Genomic DNA, 21,001 nt, shown 5'->3' with positions numbered 1-21,001 from the left:
CGTGGGGCAGCTCCCAAAACGCTACGGTGTCCGTAGGTACCCCAGAGCAGGGGGGTTTCTCGGGGTGACCTGCTGGGTGCAGTTGGGCACCGAAGCATTTTGTTTGAAACTGTGTATCCCATGACAACTCTTATCAAGATAACAAGATATGAAGCCGGTGTCATATGAGCCCAGGGCTAAAGCAGCAATCAAGTGAGACAGGATACAAGACTTGAGCGTACACGCATACAGTACTCGCAAGACACGCAACACACGTGGCTGTAAGACAGAGCTTCTCTATTATGACAGGTGCAGTCAAAATCAGATATACCTACTCTCGGGTGAAGCCACAGCAGGAAAACTGAAGCCTCTTTCGGGCACTTCTACCCTGTAATGCTGTGACTTTTTTTTAACCTTAAACTCCAGGTCTGCTACTCCACCTTTGAGTGAGATACCCACATTCCTCCTGTGAAAATGTTTGTATAAACCACCCTGAATAGGGCTGAGTTGTTGTGGAAGAAAAAATAAAACACAAGCAGTGTTTTTTTCCCCACAGTGAGCGGAGTTTAAACAGACTCTAATGGGAGGGCTGTGGTCACGTGGTTTTACCGTTCGCTGGCTACAAAGGCAGGCAGGCTGCTTCTGCAGCATCCTAATCTGAGAGCTTTGTCAGGCTAAGGAAACATCAAACAGGCACGTTCACTGTCTGCTAGGAGCGGGAAGCTGGTGCATTCTGCCGCGAATGTCATACGCTGTGATTTAATTTTTTACTCCTTTTCTATTGCCTTTTTAAATTGTCCTTTTATTCAGTTCACTTCAGGACAGTGGGAGATAAATACTTCTGTATCACTTGAAATCATATACCTGTGTGTTCTGTTGCAATGTTCTTGTCCTAGAGTTGGGGGTGTGTGTGTCTGTGACGGTATGTGTGTATGTGTGTGCACATGATATAGTCATCCTATGCCTGTGTGTGTGTGCAGTTGTATTGTAGTGTTGTAGAGTTAGGAGTGTCAATGTGTGCGTGTATATGTGTGCACATGATATAGTTGTCATTATATGCCTGTGTGTGTGTGCAGTTGCATTGTACAGTACTTATCCTACAGTCAGGTGTGAGTGTGTGAGTGTGTGAGTGTGTCTGTGTGTCTGTGTGTCTCTGTGTGTGTGAAAGAAGACAAGCTCAAGCGGACACTGGGAGATACTGCAATAAAATCCCTAGTCAGGCCCAGAAGCTACATAAGGGCAGTCTGCCAAAGTACCTGCCTTATTGCATAACTAATTTTGGTTATGTGTAATTAACTGGATAATGTTGCACATATACAGACAGTTAACAACCTTTCTGTGATTCCACTGAAATTATGGGACACAGCAATGCAACAAGGCCCTCATAATTTTGACAAAATCTCATCACTGCTCTGGCCCGATTGTCCGGCGAGGAATATTTACACACCCTGTCCGGCTGCAAGGTTTTCTTATAATGAAAAAATGAAAAATCTACTGCTTGTGTTCTGAGATTTTATTCTTATTCATATTTACAATGGGAAAATATGCCATATTATGAGCCCTGAAAACTGAAAACATTTGGAAAATATAAAGCAAAAATATAGTAAAAAAATATATTTCATGTGCGATCATCTCTTATAAATGACCATCTAGCAGGCAATCGATAGCTTTATTCAATATTTTCATTGTTAATGGTATGAGAACCTCATAGACACTGGAGCAGTTTTAATCTTCTCTGAAAATTGATCTATAACAGACATTTTAACAGATATTTAGTTTTTGTTGCATAGTATCTGTATTGTTTATAGTAGATACTATGGCTTACAATTCACATCAATCCATTTATTTCCCCCGTGTTGCAACAAACCCTTTGAAGAAGATGATTGACAATTCTGATTTTTGAACAATAGTTTCAATGGATTTGATAATAGCCTTAGAAGGGGCTTAGAACCTTCCATGCTGAATTAGCCTTAGATTTATTTGAAGAGTTTAAGCAAGTGTTTTACCATGTATTTTAAGTTAAATTAACTTTCTGCCAAATTTACAACGTGAGAGAAAAAAGAAATGTCATGAAATGAAATGTCTTTGAAACATAAAGTTTGCGAGAGGCCCTGTTCACCCTGTTCCTTTTTAATGAACCCCATTAAGTAAACAGCTTGTTAAAGTGTAGTTGCTTACTAACGCTGTAAATCAGTTGAGTCCATGTGTTGTAACTGGGGAATCAGAACTTTTTAAAACTATTTGACAGATGTGATGTACTAAAAAAATTTCTGGGAAAATCGAGTGCTTTTTAATGTATTATTTTATGTAGTTGAGATGTTAAATGTGCAATTTGCAAAAGAATAGTCTGCATAACAATAGTTCAGTGTTTGTGTTTGCTTCAGAGTAGTTATGTCTTTTACATATATACATATTGACACAGAGAGAAATTATTTAATTTAATATTTTATATGTTTAGCTCCTAAGAAATCATTTATTTGATTCCCAATTCAACCTTTAATTTTTAACTTAAAGTTTTATGTAAAAAATGTTTTGACATCTACATTAATGCTCTTAGATTTAATAATGAGTGTAATCTCCCTTTCCTTATCAGGACAGTTGGTTAATCAGTTTTGCTTTGGCTCATGCGTATGCTGTAAATATGGGCAGAGAATCAGGACTAAATATCATGTCCGGCTGTGTTGTGTTAGAGGACCTTAGCCTGTGGGAGTTTCCTGTCCTGTTCCTCTCTAGGGAATGAATACAGTATGTGCTGCCTCTTATTTGATTGCGCACTGTAATGATGAAATATTGGTGTACTGTATGTGTCATCCACCATACATTTTCATCTTTGTCCCCCAGAACACAGAACACAGATACTTCACTGCGTGTACATCAGTGTAATGCATTTAACCAGAGCCAGATTGGCCAGCAGAAAACATTTTTCAAACTTTATAGGGCAGCGTTTTTTTTGTATGCCATAGTGATATTACTTTATAAATGTTGAAATAATGGCATGAATTACAATGTTTCACAATAAAGTAGACATACAAACATGTTTACAGTTACAAAATGTGACCTAGAGTGTAATTACACTTTAAGGTTAACCCTTTCAGTTCCTAACTGAACATTCTAATGCTGATGTGACAATCACTACTGCTAACCGACAGCAGTGGAGTTCTGACTTTTGAAATATTTGGAAAAAAAAGAGCATTCCAAAAAAACCGACTATCTACAGAGTTAACGGCAAACACTGAACTGTGTAACACACTAAAGCACAGTATATGATCTCTTGGGCTGGGACAATTCCTCATCAGAGCTCCGAAATTCAGGCAGAGCACCTTTACTGGGTCGAGGAAATGGGTCAGCTTTGTCCCAAAATTGGGACAGCTGGCTGTTATTTTAGCGCGCTTCCGTCTCGGATTTTAATTGAAGTCATTATGGGTGATACGTTCCCAAATATTCCTTCTCACGGAGCCGGGATTTACGGCCTGGGATGCAGGAATGCGGAGAGAGAAACGTGGATGTGAACAACATGCGGTGCACGAAAGGAAAAACAGATGCGGGGAGACGGGGTGTGGTCGACTTGACGAGTGGTGAAGCGTTTGGGTTGAGGAGGCTGCCAGTTCGATCCCCGCACGGGGCACTGCGGGTGTTGGGTAACCTGAATCCATCTACTGTACCTGTGTGAATAGACAGAGCTCCAACTTATGCAATTTGAGCTGCGTGTTTGCGAAACAGAACATCGTCGGTACATTTGTAATTTATTGTGTGTGTGTGTGTGTGTGTGGGTAGGTGGTATGTATGAGAAAAAATATTTTTTCCATTAGATGCTGTGACCTCAGCCTGGACCCAATGGACATGTGTTCAAATTATGACTTTATAAAATAATTTTCCATGTGTCATTTTTCTTTAAATATGGAAAACTCTTTGCGGAGAAAGTAACGCTTGCGTTTAATTGGGAGTCAAAGGACAAGTGTTGGCTGAGTCCAGGGTCAGCTGGGCGTGAGGAGGTACTGCCCGCCCTTGTGTGTTAACCCCATATACTCCGACTCATGCTGACACAGAATGAGAGCCAGAGAAAAAGATGGAAAGAGTCAGAGGTAGAGAGATGGAGAGCGAGAGAAGGAGAGCGAGAGAAGGAAGGAGTGGTGGAGACAGATCTTCACTTCCTCAACATGTTGAAATTACCGGGGCATAACGGAAAATTTTCGCAGAATTCACCAACAAATGTCCCTGAATTTTTTTTTTTACTTTAAATGCCCACCAAAAGTAAAAATAGGTCCCCTATTTATTAGGAGAACACAGAAAATGCATCGGATTAGCAGCCAATTATGTCACAGCTTGCCGCAAACAGAGGGACAACCTATTTAGGTAGGCTGATACATCTGTGAACAGTATGTCCACGTATGTATTCATGTGTTCAATGGCATATGTTCATGTGTTCAGTGGCATATGTTATTTTCTGTGCTTTGGCAACATAAGCTGTATCTTGTCATGCCAATGAATTTGAATTTGAATTTGAGAGAAAGAGAGGAAGGAGACAGAGAGCAGAGAGACAGAGAGTCTTCATTAGCATCATTTAAGCAGGGTCTGTGGCAACAAAGGTGGGCAAGCTGTTCTCTGTGCTCTGCCGGGAGTGGTGGAGAGAGTGAGCGGAGAGAGGGAGAGACTGAGGGGAGAAGAGGAGAAGGAGGGGGAGATAGATTGAGGGGAGAAGGGGAGAGGGGAAGAGAGATTTCATCCCCCTCTCAGTGTGCTCATGTAGGAGAGGTGGCTGGTCGGGCCTCTCTCTGTGTAACATAGATACACCGCCCTGCCCATCCAGTTCATGTACAGATCTCTGGGTCCTCCCAGCTGATGTACAGATGTCTTGGTCATCCTAGCTGATGTACAGATCTCTGGGTAATCTCAGTTGATGTACAGATCTCTGGCTAATCTCAGATGATGTACAGATCTCTGGGTCCTCCCCCCCTGGCTGATACCCAGTCTCTCAAAGAAAGCCATTATACCTCACTCTAATCCACTATAAGCCATTCTAACGTGCATATATTTATGATTGTGATTATGTATTGATGAAGATGATGATGATGATGATAATAATAATAATGATGATTATTATAAGCTGTAGTAGTAGTATCAGTACTAGTATAAGTTGTGGCAGTAGTAGTAGTCGTAGTAGCAGTAGTAGTAGTAGCAGTAGTAGTAGCAGTAGTAGCAGTAGTAGTAACAGTAGTAGCAGTAGTAGTAGCAGTAGTAGTAGTAACAATAGTAGTAGTAGTAGTAGCAGTAGTAGTAGTAGCAGTAGTAGTAACAGTAGTCGTAACAGTAGTAGTAGTAGTAGTAGCAGCAGTAGTAGTAGTAGTAGTAGTAGTAGTAGTAGTAGTAGTAGTAGTAGTAGTAGTAGTAGTAGTGGCAATAGTGGTAAGAGTTGTAGTTGTAGCAGTGGTAGTGGTAAGAGTTGTAGTGGTAGTAGCAGTTGTAGTGGTAAGAGTTGTAGTGGTAGTAGTAGTTCATATTAGTAGTAGTGTATGGGGTGCAAATATACTGTATATAGGCTGGTTCAGGGGAAGGACAAGTATATGCAAAGCAGAGGCTCATACATTAATTATGTACATTATCGTCCCATGATGCAAAGAGTTTATTGCTTGACAGACCTGTTAATTACGGCTAGCATGGTTGGAAGAGGAGGTCACACGGTGATATTTCATGAGCAGCTGTGTGTACGGTGATGTTAGCATGGCAGAGACACAGGATCGTGATGTTAGCGCATGTTAGTGCTCTGACCACTGCTCCACACTGCTCAGTGGCTTTAGATTTTATTTTCTTCACAGTTTGTGAAGAAAGATGTGGTGTCGATAGATGTAGGCAGTAATATTATTGGTTTGCTTATTGTTTATGTATGTATATGTATTTGCTTAGCTAGCACTCTTAACTGGAATGAATAATTACATGTTTTACTGTATTATTCATTGACTCAGCTGGGTATTTTTGTATACTCAAGCAATTCTAGTTGAGAATTTTCTTGTTTCAGTCTAGAATATTTGAACTGACAACATGTTGATTAACAGTGCAATTCCTCTACACCACACAGCTGACAGTGAAGCTCTCTCTGTTGTGGGTGTTATGTGTCCCTTTATAGCTGTGGATACGTGAAGAAATGTCTTTCTGAAACAAAACTCAGCTGCAGTCCCCTATGACTTCACACTGCTGCTCTGACCACTGCTCCACGCTGCTGCTCTGACCACTGCTCCACACTGCTGCTCTGACCACTGCTCCACACTGCTGCTCTTACCACTGCTCCACACTGCTGCTCTGACCACTGCTCCACACTGCTGCTCTTACCACTGCTCCACACTGCTGCTCTGACCACAGCTCCATACTGCTGCTCTAACCCCTGCTCCACACTGCTGCTATAACCACTGCTTCACATTGCTGTCCTCTTCGAACCCAAACTAAGATCCTTTGAATATTTCTGGTCAGTGGTCTCCAACCCTGGTCCTCGAGAGCTACAGGGTCTGCTGGTTTTCATTGTTACTCTGCACTTTCTGACGAAATTAATCAATTAGAGCAGTTAACTCACATCACCTGGTTACTTGGGCTACAACAGGGTGCAGATTTTAAGGTGAAAACAAAAACCAGTAGAACCAGTAGCTCTCCAGGACCGGGGTTGGAGACCACTGCTTTAGGTCTATGTCTGAACAGTGTCACAGACTTTCTTGATTTTGAATAGATGTGCCAGCCGAATGCCTGACCAGTCCTGCTTGCCCAGTGACTCACAAATTAATTTCCAAACTAGCGGTGTTCTTCCGCTGACTCACTCCCCAAGAATCTGACCAACCACACTCTACCGATGTAGCACACCTCCCTGACTGAGGTGTGAGGTGTGTCTGCCTTCTGTTCCCGAGTTCTGTCTGCATCACAAAATGAAATCCCTGCCAAAGCCACTAAACCATCCCTCTTTGTGCTGGCTTTGAAAAACACGTCCCTTCTTTAGGTGTTGTCTGTATCTCATGAATAATAATTCAGTCCTAAGGGACAGATTCATCACTATCCAAATTCCCACCCCAGTTTATCGACAGAAACTTTTCTGACAACCATGGTTACCTCAGAGAAACTGTTAGATACCAAAATAGCGCAACACAAAAGACCTGTGATTGAGCAAGAACGATGACTGCTTTCTGTGACAAATGCACGACACATGGGATATTGTTCATGTTTTTTTGGTGGAAGGTGAAAAAATTTTAAATACTGGTATTGTAATGCTGATGATTATGATGATGATGATGATGTCAAAACAAAATAAAATGGGTAAAACAGCCATTAACAATGATGGATGCTTTGTCCCATTGCATCTGTGTGTATGTGTGCTTGCATGTATGTGTGCATGTGTGTGTGTATGTGTGCGTGCATGTATGTGTGCATGTGTGCGTGCATGTGTGCGTGCATGTGTGCGTGCATGTGTGCGTGCATGTGTGTGTGTATGTGTGTGTGTGTGTGTGTGCGTGCATGTGTGCGTGCATGTGTGTGTGTATGTGTGCGTGCATGTATGTGTGCATGTGTGCGTGCATGTGTGCGTGCATGTGTGCGTGCATGTGTGTGTGTATGTGTGTGTGTGTGTGTGTGCGTGCATGTGTGCGTGCATGTGTGTGTGTATGTGTGCGTGCATGTGTGCGTGCATGTGTGCGTGCATGTGTGTGTGTATGTGTGCATGCATGTGTGCGTGTTATATGTTGCGTACATGTACATATGTTGTTTATTATACGGGTATGGGGTATTTTTCATTTTTCATTGTTGAGCCTTGCATTCTAACATTCTATTCTATTCTCTCTCCTTCTCTCCCTCCCTCTCTTTCTCTCTCCCCCTCCCCCTCCCCCTTTCTCTCTCCATTCCTCTCTCTCTCCCTCTCTCCCTCCATCCCTCTCTCCCTTACTCCCTTCCTCTCTCTCTCCCCTCTCTCTCCCTCTCTCTCTTTCCCTCTCTCCCTCCCCCTCTCTCTCCCCTGTCTGCCTCTCTCTCTCCCTCTCTCTCCCTCCCCCCCCTCTCTCCTTCCCTGCAGCCTCTGCCCCGAAGCTGAAGCGAGTGAAGAACCAGCTGGTGGACGAGGGGAGCAGGCTGACGGTGAAGTGCGAGGCCTCGGGGAACCCTCCCCCTTCCTACAGGTGGTACAAAGATGGCAGCGAGCTCAAGAAGAGCAAGCAGATGAAGATAAAGTCTGGCACGTAAGCTCTCGGGTTTTTTAAAATCTGCCTTCTCATTTCGGGTCTTCCTTTCTTTTTCCGTCCCCGGTTTGGAGTCGAGCCTCAATTTGTCTGCGCCCGCATGTCACTGCAGCGCTGCGGGTGAAGTGTGAGAGCTCCTCTGACACGTTTGCCTGTGAGACTTCTTCTTTACGCTGCGCAGTTCACACGGTGGATGAGAGCTTGTTGCCGAGGCAACCAGTGTCCTGCCTTGGCAGACTCCAGGGCCCTGTTCCACAAAGCAGGATTACTGAGTTAGCCGGATAATTGCACAAAAAAAACCTGGGAACAGCTGTTTTTACTTCAGTCCGTGTTCCAGATTTGGGGGGGTTCCATGTTTTACTCAGTGCAGTTATCCAGCTAACATAGTTATCCTGCTTTGTGAAACAGGGTCCTGTTCTGGGTTTTACTCAGTGCACTTATCCAGCCACAATAAGATCAGTGCAGGTGTTGGGCCTTTAACCCTGCATTGCTTCAAGGGGGAATTTGCCCCTTCTTAGTGTTATTGACAGTAAATTGCTTTGGATAAAAGGATTAGCTAACTAACTGTTATAATGAAAACTGGTCCTTGAATCCAAATCCAGCACTGGCATTCTTTTCTCCCAGTTAATTGAACAATTAGTACGACCAATTGGCCAGAGTCTTCACACCTGACTGCCAGGTCAAGGCACCTGCAGTTATCAGCCCTTGATCCCTGCTCTTTGATGATCCCTGCCCTGTTGGCGAATGCAACCTCAGGATGTAAAAAGAAGAAGGAAAGCAGGAGGCTTGACTGAGCAGTGAAAAACACTGATGTAGGAAAGCTGAACCCTGGGACAGCCTTTATGCATTGATGTCTGTATTGTATTAGTAATCATTTTAAAGTAATATTGAATATTAAGGTAATATTTATTATATTTTTAGCAGTGTTGTAATAAGGGTCCCTGCCAGTTTAAGCAGCTTGAAAATTGAGCTGGTCATGAGCTGGTCTAACTGGTCAACCAACTGCCAGCTGTTTCAAAACCTAGCTTGAGCTTTTTTTTCCAGCAGGGATTGCATGGGTTTCTGAAGGTAAAATGTAAACGAAGAGGTGTGATTTCAGAGGGCAGATGGGTGTATGTGTCCTAGAGAATGCTCTGCTCCAGTTGATAGTTTGTTAAGTTGTGACTTGCCTATGCCCTGTGTTTGTGTCCCTGTGGCCTTTGTCAGCTGGGTGTTGCCGTGGTGCCGTTTAGCATTACCCTGGCGGGGTTGTGCTCCGTCCCCTCCGTTAATTACATTTTCCTTTCTCAGCCGGAGGGACGTTTTTCTCTTTTTTTTCTGCTCCGGACTCACGTCACAACGTGTTTGTGTTTCCGCAGGAAAAACTCCAGGGTACAGATCAATAGAGCTCGAGTGGAGGACTCTGGGAATTACACATGCATAGCAGAGAACTCGCTGGGCAAGGATAACTCCACAGGCACCATTAACGTCCAAAGCTGTGAGTACCTTCATTCAAAACCCCGCTCCTGGTGTCTGATAGTTCACATCCACTACTAATCCCTCCCCGAAGCCCGGCAGGAGAAACCTCCATACTGGCAGCGGTTAGCACCCCATACATGGCGGTCTTTCAGTAATTCCCTCATCTTTACCCAAAGATTTGCATCCGGTGTGAAATGTTGATGCGGTGCAGTGCCCTACGAGGCATTAGCGGTGTTGTTAGCGTGGAAATACGCGATGGCGGAGTGGCGGATCGCAGTAGCGTGAACATCTGCCGGGGGAAGGTGACTTTGCTCCTCCAGAGTCAGAACAACAGCAGATTAGCGGCGTACGTGGGCGGACCTTGGACGTTAGCCTAGCGGGCTAGCGGTGCCTCGCGCCGTGCGTGCGAGGATGCGGAGGACTGCGGTGAGAAAACTGTTGCAGATCTGAGCTCGTTACATCAGTGCCTCTGTCCTGGATTACGAGCCCCATGCCAAACAGGTTGGCTGAGTTTTCCTGTGGGAGTGTAGCGGGGGAAGAGCTAGGCGGAGTGCGTACGCGAGCGTCTGATACGCACGGTGACGCCACCTCCGTATAAGACCGCAATTAACTCCCTTTGGCTAGTTTGATTGCCAGACGCTCTCTCTCTCCACGCTGTAAGGAGAAGGAAGTTACGCTTCGTGAGAATGGTTTCCTGCAGTCTGATTAGCCCTAACGAATCTTACTTAACGTTATGTCACAGGTCAGCGCTTTAGCTGGCTTGAAACGCGATCTGCCTTTGGAACCCCGAGTACAGAAACCCCCCCCCCCCCCCCCCATCCGTCAGATTAAGTAGATTAGCGCCGGTTTATTAGCGAAGAATATCCCTGGAATTTGGATGGCCTATCTTGCATCAGAGAGGTCAGAACCGGTCAAGGTGTGCAGCAGCGTGATGTTTACGAGTCGCACAGCTGAGGCCGGTCAGCCGGAGATACGGGCGTGAGTCAGCTGCAGGAGTCCCTGGTGTCCTGTGTGAGCGGGAGGGCCGTGTTTTGGGTCCCGGAGCGAGGCGGCGTGGGGGGAGGATCGGCTGCATGCGGGGGCGGGCGGCCTTGAGACGAACACTCATTCCAGGGAGCGCTCCAACGCAGGCAGGCTGGGACGTGTTCGCCGTGGTTTGGCCCCGGGCGAGGGAAATAATTGCAGGGAAAAGTTCAACCCGACAAAAGACAACAATAATAGACGGGCGGAAAAAAAAAAGGCAGCAAAAAAAGTTGTACGTTCAAATAAACTTGTCCCAGGGTGTTTTGCCAATAGAGCACCTGTGAACTTGATAGGATAGGATTTCTCTGAAATGGACGAGAACCGCAGAAAAGTGGGATCCGGTTACAGGAGGCACGTTTTCTCAACGTGCCTTTTTTCTGCTTGTTCGTCCTCATCGGCTATGTGTTCACCATCTGTCTGTGTGTGTGTGGGCTGTGCACACACACTGTTTGACTGGGAGTCAAACCTGCACACTTGTAGTTGTTCGCCCAACTTTTGGGTACAGTTGGGAAATGTGTTCCTTGAAGAACAGAAATGTACCTCCACAAGTCACTTAATTTGTGAGTGTGAATAGAACCATTGCTTAGAGTGCAGGGACAGTGAGAGTAACTGACAGGGGGACATCAGCCTGCGGGTACTGTGCTGAGCAGTGGCTGGAGAGTGTGGCTACTGCAGTGTTAGGCTGCAGGGGTATGCAGTCGCAGCACTGTGTGTGAGTGTGTGTCTGTGTGACTGTGTGTGTGTGTGTCTGTGTGTCTGTGTGAGTGTGTGTGTGTGTGTATGTGTGTGTCTGTGAGTGTGTGTATGTGTGTGCGCTTGTGTGTGCATGTGTATATATGTGTGTGTGTGTGTGTGCATATATGTCTGTGTGCATGTGTGTGGGTGTGTATAGGTGTCTGAGTGTGAGCGTGTGTGTCTGTACATGTATGTGTATGTGTGAGTATAGAGGAGAAAACTCCACTGATGCACAACTGTGGTTTGTTGCTGTGTCTACACTGTTGACCAATCACGGCGCCACCTCAAACATGGGGAACCAATCAGATTTGAGGACTCTGTCTCTCTCTCTCTTTCTCTCACCCTCCCTGACTCTGACGCTCTCTCTTTCTCTCTCCCTTTCTCTCTCTGACTCTGACTCTCACTCTCTCTCTCCCTCTATCGCTCTCTGCTTTGAGCTTAACACCTTGGTGCTGGGAGTTAATCTCTTTTTCTCTCTGTATAAGCTGTCTCATGGGCCAGGCAGAGACACAGGGAGATAGTTCGGCGGAGTGATTGTGCTCATTAATAACGGGAGCCCACGCTGCAGTCTGACTGTCTAATGAAGGTTATACAAGGCTGCGGGTTGCTGTGTCACAGAGCTAAATGCAGGAAGGTCCGCGGTGGCTAATGAAGACAAACAGCAGTGTATAGGCAGTGCATGCCTCCCCAGGGAGCCACTCTGGTCTTCCCCTGCACAAGCTCTCACACACACACACACACACACGCACACGCTCACACGCACACACACACACACACACATGCACACGCTCACACACACACACACGCACACGCTCACACGCACACGCTCACACACACACGCACACGCGCACGCTCACACACACACACACGCACGCACACACACACACGCACAAGCTCACACACACACCCACACACACGCTCACACACACACACACACACACACGCACAAGCTCACACACACACACACACACACACACCCACACACACACGCACAAGCCCACACACACATATCACACACACACAACAGCACACACACATGCATGTGCACAGCACACACACACACCTATCACACACACACACACACACACACACGCACACGCAAATTCACATGCACACACGCGCACACAGATACACACACATACAGCTGATGAAACAGGGCTGTACCATTCCACAGGTGTAATACTATCTAGTGATAATGAAATGTGGGCACAAATACGCATGGTTAGTGGTACTAGCACTGTCACTCAACATACCTTTCTTTAAGAGATTAACAGGAACTAATTCCAAAATTATATTTCCATTCAGGTAGTGGAAGTATTGTACGTGCATGGATTACTGTTTATTTTTTTAATGTTTATTTTTCTTACCGCAAATTGGTGTCATTACTGAATGTGTCATGGGGAACGCGCGGATTTGCATATAACAGGGCAGGTAATCTGAGCATGCTCAGTATAGCACGTCTTCCTCAGGGTAGAGGGGGTGGGAGCGTGGGTGGGGGCGTGTCTCTTACATAATTGCATCACCTCATGCGAATGCGTTTATTCGTGTCACAAAAGAAACCTAATCATAAACCTAAACAGAAAACAGGAAGCAAAACATTTTTTTGTTGGTGTGTCTGTTGTTATGAAATCCTCAAAGAATAAAATGTACCAAAAACGTGGGTTGGGATTATGACCTTCACATCCACAAGGCCTAGCCATGCCCTCAAGTGTAGGGATAGGTAAGCAGTAATTACCTGTTACATAAGGGTGTGTACTGTATGTGGTGTAGCAAGGTATATGCAAGGTAAACTGTATGACCTAGCGGCGAAGGTGCTTGCCTGGGATCTTGAATGTTGGTGGTTCAAGCCTCAATGTGGCCACAGTAATATCAGTGCAGCTGTTGGGCCCTTAACCGGACATTGCTCCGGGGGGGGTTGGTCCCTGCTTAGACTAATCAACTGTAATCACATTGGATAAAACCATCAGTTAAGTAGCTGTAATGTAGTGTGTTCCGTTGAATGCATTTGAAGACGTGTAGTTTGAATGTCATCTATTCGTTTGAAATACAGCACTACATTGAGTACTACCTGCTATAGGTTTGTTTCTAGATTATTACCTGCCTTCTCGCAATAGCAAAAGAGCCCTGAACTGTGACATCATCAGCGACTGCCAATGGCTGTGTGTGCTGTTTTAAGGAGTGTGACCTGGGTAATGTAGTCCACAAAGATGCTAATTTACTGCAGTGATCATCATGGACATATCCTGAGGGGGTGTCAATGGAGAAAAGGGGCTAAGGGTTGGATTTCCAAATGAATTGTAATTAGGGGGAAGACAGAGATTTAACCAGAGGTTATATGCAGTGAGTTCTGTAAGTGTTTGGACAGTGGTACAATTTCTGTTCTTTTGGCTCTGAAAATTTGGATTTGATTTGAAATTAAACAATGAATATGAGGTTAGAGTGCAGTCTGACACCTTTAATTTGAGGGTATTTACATCCTTATTGGGTGATCTGTGTTGAAATGTGTACCACTGTCCATATAATTACGGGCCTTGCTGTATTTAATTAACTTAAATTGTGTTCATGCACATCACAGCAAAAAAAACGAAGTGTTGTTTATTTTATTTAAATATTCTTTATTTAACGAGGTGTACACATTGAGATAAAAAATATCTTCCCCATGAGACATTAAACTTTGGTATTTAAATCAAAACTTTTATTGTATCATTCTTATTTGAGGATTGCTGCACTTTAGAAGGAAATGTACTGTTGCCTTTCAACTTCTACCTTAGAGGAAATAGCATTCATGAAATACATGGTTGTATTTGTTTTCTTTTTCCAACTAGGGAGGTTTTATTTGCTTCACTCTCAGTTTTTTTGTATTAAGGCCTGATTTATCTTTATTATTTCTAATTCTTTTAGAAGTTTAATCATTTTCCAGTTTTCATGTCGAGCAGCAATTTGACAATGTATCCATAAAAAGCTCAACCCAATTTCTTTTTCACATTTCTGCAAATACTTTGGGTTTTATTTTCCATATATTGCATTCTCGTGAGGACGAGAAACAAAGAAACAAACTCCAATTCCAGTCACTGCAAAGAACGCTAACCCAAACTCTGCATCACACCACATTGTGTGCAAAAACTACCATTTGCCTGTGTGCTTTGTCTCTGATATGGGATTATCTGTTCCATATCCTGCTACAAAAATAATAATAATAACACAACTTTGCTGTTTTGTATGTGTTGCTGTTTGCACCCTTGAGCAGTTTTAGCACTTGGTGTGTGTGAGCCTCAGCCTCATTTTCCTGTCCACAATTGCGGCTATTTATTTATTTACTTACTTCTGTTTTCACCTGCAGAATAAATCACTGTGTCCCTTAAAATAGAGCAATCAGAAACTAGAGGAGAGTCCGTGCAGTGTGCTGTTCTTCATTAGTCAAGGCCTGTACGCCTTTATTTATTCGGTGTGTTTATTAAGCGGATTAGCGTTTTGGCGATGACACGTGTGCACCACGAGGCTCGGGAGCGGGAGGTGACGTGTGCGCTGTGAGGCTCGGGAGTGGAGAGTGAAATGTCAGGAGCTGCAGTACTTATGGGACCCGAGGGAGGGCCCTGCTGCAGTGTGGACCCCGGCCAGCAGGGGGCGCAGGCAGATGGTCAGGGCTGGGGTCTAGTCTCTTGGGGGCGCTGCCAGTGCCCTGGGGAGAGATGGAGCCGTGAGGAATGTGAGACGTGCAGCTGGAGAAAGATTTTACTCCTCATCAGTCGTGCTGGGGCCCGCCCCCCCCCCCCCCCCCCCCACACACACACACACAGACATGCACTCTACCTCAACCACACACACTGCATCAACCACACACACACACACACACACACACTGCATCAACCACACACACACAGACATGCACTCTACATCAACCACACACACTGCATCAACCACACACACACACACACACACTGCATCAACCATACACACATAGACATGCACACTACATCAACCACACACACTGCATCAACCACACACGCACTGCATCAACCACACATACACACACTACATCAACCAGATGCATGCACACTACATCAATCCCACACACATGCACACACACACATGTATACACACACGCACACTACATCAACCACACACACACACACACTACATCAACCACAAACACGCATACACACACACACACACTCACCCACTTGCACACACACACACACACATACATGTGCACATACCTACGCATAAACACATAGACACCCACTACACACCTGTCTTTTACACCATCAACACAGATTGTACCCATCTCTCCAATGACATAAACCACATACCTGTCACCCTATACAAAACATAGGCCTCCCTAAAACAACACAAGCTGAAAGCATAAAACAAAAAACTCCATAAATAATACAAATCTCCCCCTTCTCTCTGTACTTCACAAAAACCAGACCCTCTCTTTACTTTACGGAAAAAAACATTGTTCTTTTCTTTAAACAAACCACAGCTTTCTCTATCTCCCACTCACTCTCACTCCCGCTCACACAAGCCTGCTCTCTCAATGCAAACGGCCAAGATTAACTCAGTTTAAATGATGCTAGAAATCTTCTCCTGACGCCGGGCGCAGTCATGGCCGAACGGGAAGTACCTGTAAGCGGATCGATGGCATCGATCTCTGGCTGTGTGGAGAAGCGGTGGACGGGCTGGTGACGGAGTGCCCTGCAGGCAGATCCTCTCTGTGGGAGATTCATGTACAGCCCCCCCGCCTGCACACACACTCCCTGTGGAAAACACCAGGTCACAGCGTTTACCTCAGAACACACACGCGCACGTATGCACGTGCTGGCATGCACACACACACACACACACACACACACATGCACACACAATTCTCTACTGAGCAGGCATGCCCATACACCCACACACAGACACTCTCATTGTTCATTAAGCACACACGCCCATACACATGCATACACACACAGACACACACACACACATACACACACACACACAATATCAGCATGCTCTTCTGCATGTTATATCTCGGACATCATCTAAAAGTTGGGGACTAAAAAATATGAGCATCGGTAACTACTGGCTGTCACCTGCACTCCCGTCCTCCAGAAGTTATTTTTAACAAATATCTTTAACAAATAAATTTTTTTATTTGTATCGCACATTTCCGATCTCCTACACGATATGCTGGATGGTTCTGGGGACAGGGACGGGCCCGTGGCTGAATGTGGGTACAGGCACTGTTATGGTTTCAGCCCTTAGGCTGCAGATCTCTGAAATCCATAAAGTGCAGTGGTCTGAAAGTGTTCGCTGATGTTCTGGTTGATTCTTGTCTTGGTCTTTGTAGTTGGTTGTCCTCAGCTGTTTCTGCCTACCCCCCTCCCAACTCCCCCCCCCCCCCCCCTGCCCTGCCATTGAAGGTCCCGTCTGAAGTATTCATTACCCCATTAAGCCAGCTTGGGTGGGTCAGTGGATTCCTTACTGCCCTGTTTTCTACATCAGCTCCCAGTAAAATCAGATGATCTGAGACAGACCCATCACAAGCCTGATTGGGAGACCCCATGACCCCCTCAGTGTGCGCTACGCCGGCTGCAACGCATGTCGGCCCTAATTCGATTGCGCACCCCTCCCCACGCCCCAAAAGCCGGCGGTGGTGGGCGCTACGCTTCTCGGTCGCGGCAGGTTAAGGGGGCCGTCCTCTGATTTGAGGATTTCACGCCTGGGGGGTGGGATGGGGGAGGGAAAGCTTGCTCTGTCGCGCTCCCAGATCAGACCTGGAGGCAGTCGACTGTGCGGGCGCAAAGTTCGCACCTCCTCGTCTCCTCTGGAAGCTTCCGAGGAGCTGGAGCCTGGTACTTCAGGGGAAGGGCCTTCACGTTTTTTTCTCTTCTCATGGAACTTGCCGGCACTTGGAGCGGGAGGTCTGAGCGAGCTCTGGATATATCGTTGGGAAATCCCTCCGGCTCCTTCCTGGAACTTCTCGCCGCCGTGCACTTTCATCCCGGAGCCCCCAGGGTGTTTTGGGGGGTGAGGCAACCGTCGGATGGATGCCGATGACCCAGCGTGCTCCCTCCCGGCGCCTGTCTTACTGATGTCCCTGTGCAGGGGGGCCGGAGGAGGGGCGGATTCGACCAGGTCCCCCGCCCGTCCCGGCTGCTGCCTGCGGGCGTGGGGGGGCTCCATGGGGGCCAGGAGCCTGCTCCTCCCCTCCCTGCTCCTGCTGCTTGCCCTAGGCACCTGCGCTTTCCTCCTGCGCTGGGTCCTCCTGCAGGGCCTGGGCCGGACCCATCCCCCGAAACCTCCCGACCCGCCCGATCTGCTGGACCTGAGGGGGGGCCAGGGGGACGGCGGCCTACGGACCTCCACTGCGCCCCAGAGACAGGCGAACACTGAGGAAGCCGGGAGCGCGAGCAGCGCTCCGACTGCTCTTCCCGATCCCTCCACCCTCGTCTCCAGCATCTCGTCACTTCCCGATCCCTCCACCCTCGTCTCCAGTGTCTCGTCACTTCCCGATCCCTCCACCCTCGTCTCCAGCGTCTCGTCACTTCCCGATCCCTCCACCCTCGTCTCCAGCGTCTCGTCACTCCCCGATCCCTCCACCCTCCACCCGAGCGTCTCGTGGCGGTCCACGCCGGGCCCCCCCCCCCCCCCCCCACGCGGCAGGACCTGGGCGCGTCCTCCGGCCCACCGACCGCCGCCAAGCGCCCCACCCCCGTCCCCACCATCTCGCTCCAGGGTGAGTGCTCTGCGCTTGTTTACCTGCAGGACCCGTTGCACAATCGCGTGCCGTGCGGCACTGCGCCGCTCCTGCTCTTTGATATCCTCCGAGGTTTTCACAATCAGGCAAGACCAGGCACGCGCCCCTGCACGGCGCAGAAGGGACATGAAAAGAGGACTGGAAACCCTTTAAAGCTCATTTGCATGAAACCAGGACGCATCTCGCAGTCTTGCTTGCACATGTGTGCGTATAAACGCCTATATTCGTGAGTATCTCTCTTAAATTGCGAGAAGGCATAATGGGATTCCTCTTGGAAGGCATTGGTAGTGCATTATCATGAATAATATTTGTTTACATGTCCCGCTCAAATATTTGGTGGAGATAATGCTCTTTCACTCTGGCCCTACGCCTGGGTGGTGATTTAATGCCCTTCCTAGCCCTGTCACGGATTCCACTCAACACCAGCAGAACCAGATGTCTCTCTCTCTCGCTCTCTTTCTCCTCTCTTCTCCTTCCTTCTCTTGTTCAAGCCCGGCTGGAATTTGTAGGAGTGTGACACATCTGATGGGTAAACACTGTGTTTACGCGTAGGGATGTTGTGATTGCATCGCTGTTGGCACACTGGCGCGGTGGCGTGCAGATTGTCCTCGCTCTGATATTCTGCAAGGGGTGGCAGAGGCATTCTTTTTACTAAAAAGGAGGGGTGGGGGCAACTGTCCAGCCCTTAAGTTCTGTCCCACCCAAATACCTAGTCAACATTGATCAGGCTATAGCAAAAAAACAGTCAGATTTTCAGTATTCCTAGGTCAGTAATGAAGAGAAAAAGCAACAACTCTGAATGTAGGATAAGGCCATTTGTCTGAAGGCTGTTTAATGTACAGTACACTTCACATCTTCTCAAGTGTAGAAGATTGTAAATGAATGACGTAATCCGGAGGTAGTGGGAATCCTTTGCGGGCAGGTTATTTTAAACTGGGGTTGCATAGAGCAGCAAGAATGTGTGCCTTCTTGCCCTGTGAGCTGACCTGGCGGTGAGTATGGCCCGTCTCCATTATGACCGCAGCCAAAAGTTTTATCGGAGGAGCAGTGATGGGCGATGGGCATAGGCACAACCAGAAAACACAGTTCTTTCTATGACAATAATGTCTATTGTTTTATTATCACTGTTTTTATTTATTATTATTGCGTTGTTCTTTGAGGTCATTCACTTGGAACTGTACTTCCCTCTAGGGTCTTTCAGTGCACTTGTCCCTGGTCATGGTTAAGCACTTTGTTGTACGTCGCTCTGGATAAGAGCACCTGTCAAATGCCTGTAATGTAATGTAATGACAACTAGACAGATCTTTTCCTCATTCCTCATCTCTGCTGGGCCAGACCATATGATTCATCCTGAAACTTTAACGGAGCCCATATGTTTGCCTATAGAGGCATTTCTGCTGGGTTTCTGTGGGATCGAGGAAGCCTGGGAAGTTCTGTATACGCAGTCATGCCCCGGAGCATTTTCAAAGTGAGACATCTCATCGCTCCAAACGGCACAATCGGCGATTCCAAAAACCCGAAAATCTATTAGCGACCTTAGATTAATGTTGTGTGCAGACAGGTGGTGAGAATGGTTGCCGTATAGCACAGTGACTTAAGCTACTGGACCAGCAGTTCTGTGTTGAAATCACAACAGCTGCCACTATACCTAAAACTACATTGCTGTAAGCAAACACTCAGCTGTATGACTGGAAAGCAAGCAAGACTGGAAAGCAAGCAAGTGAATGCAAGCACCCTGAATGAGAACATTAGGTTGGTGAATCTGTAATGCAATTGTTTACCATTGCAGGGTGATTTGTAATCGTTTCTATCTGGGTACAGATTCCAGCAGGTGGGGATTTGGGGTTCATACCTGTATAGTTCTGATTAGTGTGGTTAGTTAAGCAGGGGACTGGTATGATTGGGTTTTTTTTGTTGCAAAAATTCAGCTTTTGTATCTTTTGATTGTTATTTTTTTACCAAAAACAAACTAACAAAGATTTTGAGTCTTCAATGGTGGAAGAGGTATTCCCCCCCAAAATGAAGTACCCCCACACCAGCTCATTATATACCTTTCTCTCTTGTTCTCTCCCTCCCGCTCCCTCTCCTAATTTTATGACATTTCCTAGAAACCTTGGAGGGCGCTGAAAGACAGGTTTGTTTGTGATATTTTCCAGATGGCCCCCAGGCCCCTGTTTTTTTTCCAGGCCCGTTTGGGGGCCTGGGGCCTCAGAGAATTAATTACACGTGCTGACCAGGCCCCGCAGGGGGGGGGGGGGCGGAGGGGAACACCCCGGGTTAATGATGCACCATGGGCCTGGTGAGCCCCCCAATCACTCTGCATAGGGGTCCCTGGGGGGACGCCGAAAGCGCTCTGAAGTCACCCCCCCCCCCCTTTTCCTTTGTAGACATTAGCCCCCCACCGGGGGCTGACCACACGGTCTGCCTGTCCTGAGGCTCTGAGTGACGCTTCCTGGGGCCCGAGGATGTGGCTGTCAATCACCGAGGAGATGTGAACCATCAAGGCTGTGCTTTTCTCGTTGTTCTGGGGGCAGAACGTAGACAATAGCGTGAGAGAGATTGTTGCTTGCTTTGGCATTGCTGAACTGAAGAGAAAGTGCGAGAGAAAGAATGGAGTAATTGGCCATCCAATGGCATGGCTGTAGAAGGGGTGGCTTGTGCAATAAATGGTCTGAGCAATAAATTGAGCCAATATGTATATTTTTTTTATTTTCGAATTGGTTTTTAATTTTGCTTAGAACCATCCAGCAGCTTATTGAACATGATTTCACGATACTTACTAGTGTCTAATGTAGATGTGGGTGTGGAGCTTCACGTTACATAATTTCCAATGGTGATCACAGTTAAATTAAGTCAT

General features: G+C 46.6%; 1 protein-coding gene across 4 annotated transcripts in view; it reads left to right on the top strand.

Annotated features, from left to right (window-relative positions):
- nrg2a (neuregulin 2a) overlaps positions 1–21,001 on the top strand; it is a 108,345-nt gene that overhangs the window by 39,218 nt on the left and 48,126 nt on the right. For all 4 annotated transcript variants that reach the window (XM_061249906.1, XM_061249907.1, XM_061249905.1 and 1 more), the window contains exons 2-3: positions 8,018–8,180; positions 9,539–9,657. In XM_061249906.1, coding sequence (XP_061105890.1) covers positions 8,018–8,180; positions 9,539–9,657 — 282 coding nt within the window. The remainder of the gene's footprint in view (positions 1–8,017; positions 8,181–9,538; positions 9,658–21,001) is intronic.

This window comes from Conger conger, chromosome 7 (genome assembly GCF_963514075.1).
Source record: "Conger conger chromosome 7, fConCon1.1, whole genome shotgun sequence".
Taxonomy (NCBI): domain Eukaryota; kingdom Metazoa; phylum Chordata; class Actinopteri; order Anguilliformes; family Congridae; genus Conger; species Conger conger.
Note: the sequence above shows the minus strand (reverse complement) of the source record. Positions and strands in the feature narration are given on the sequence as shown.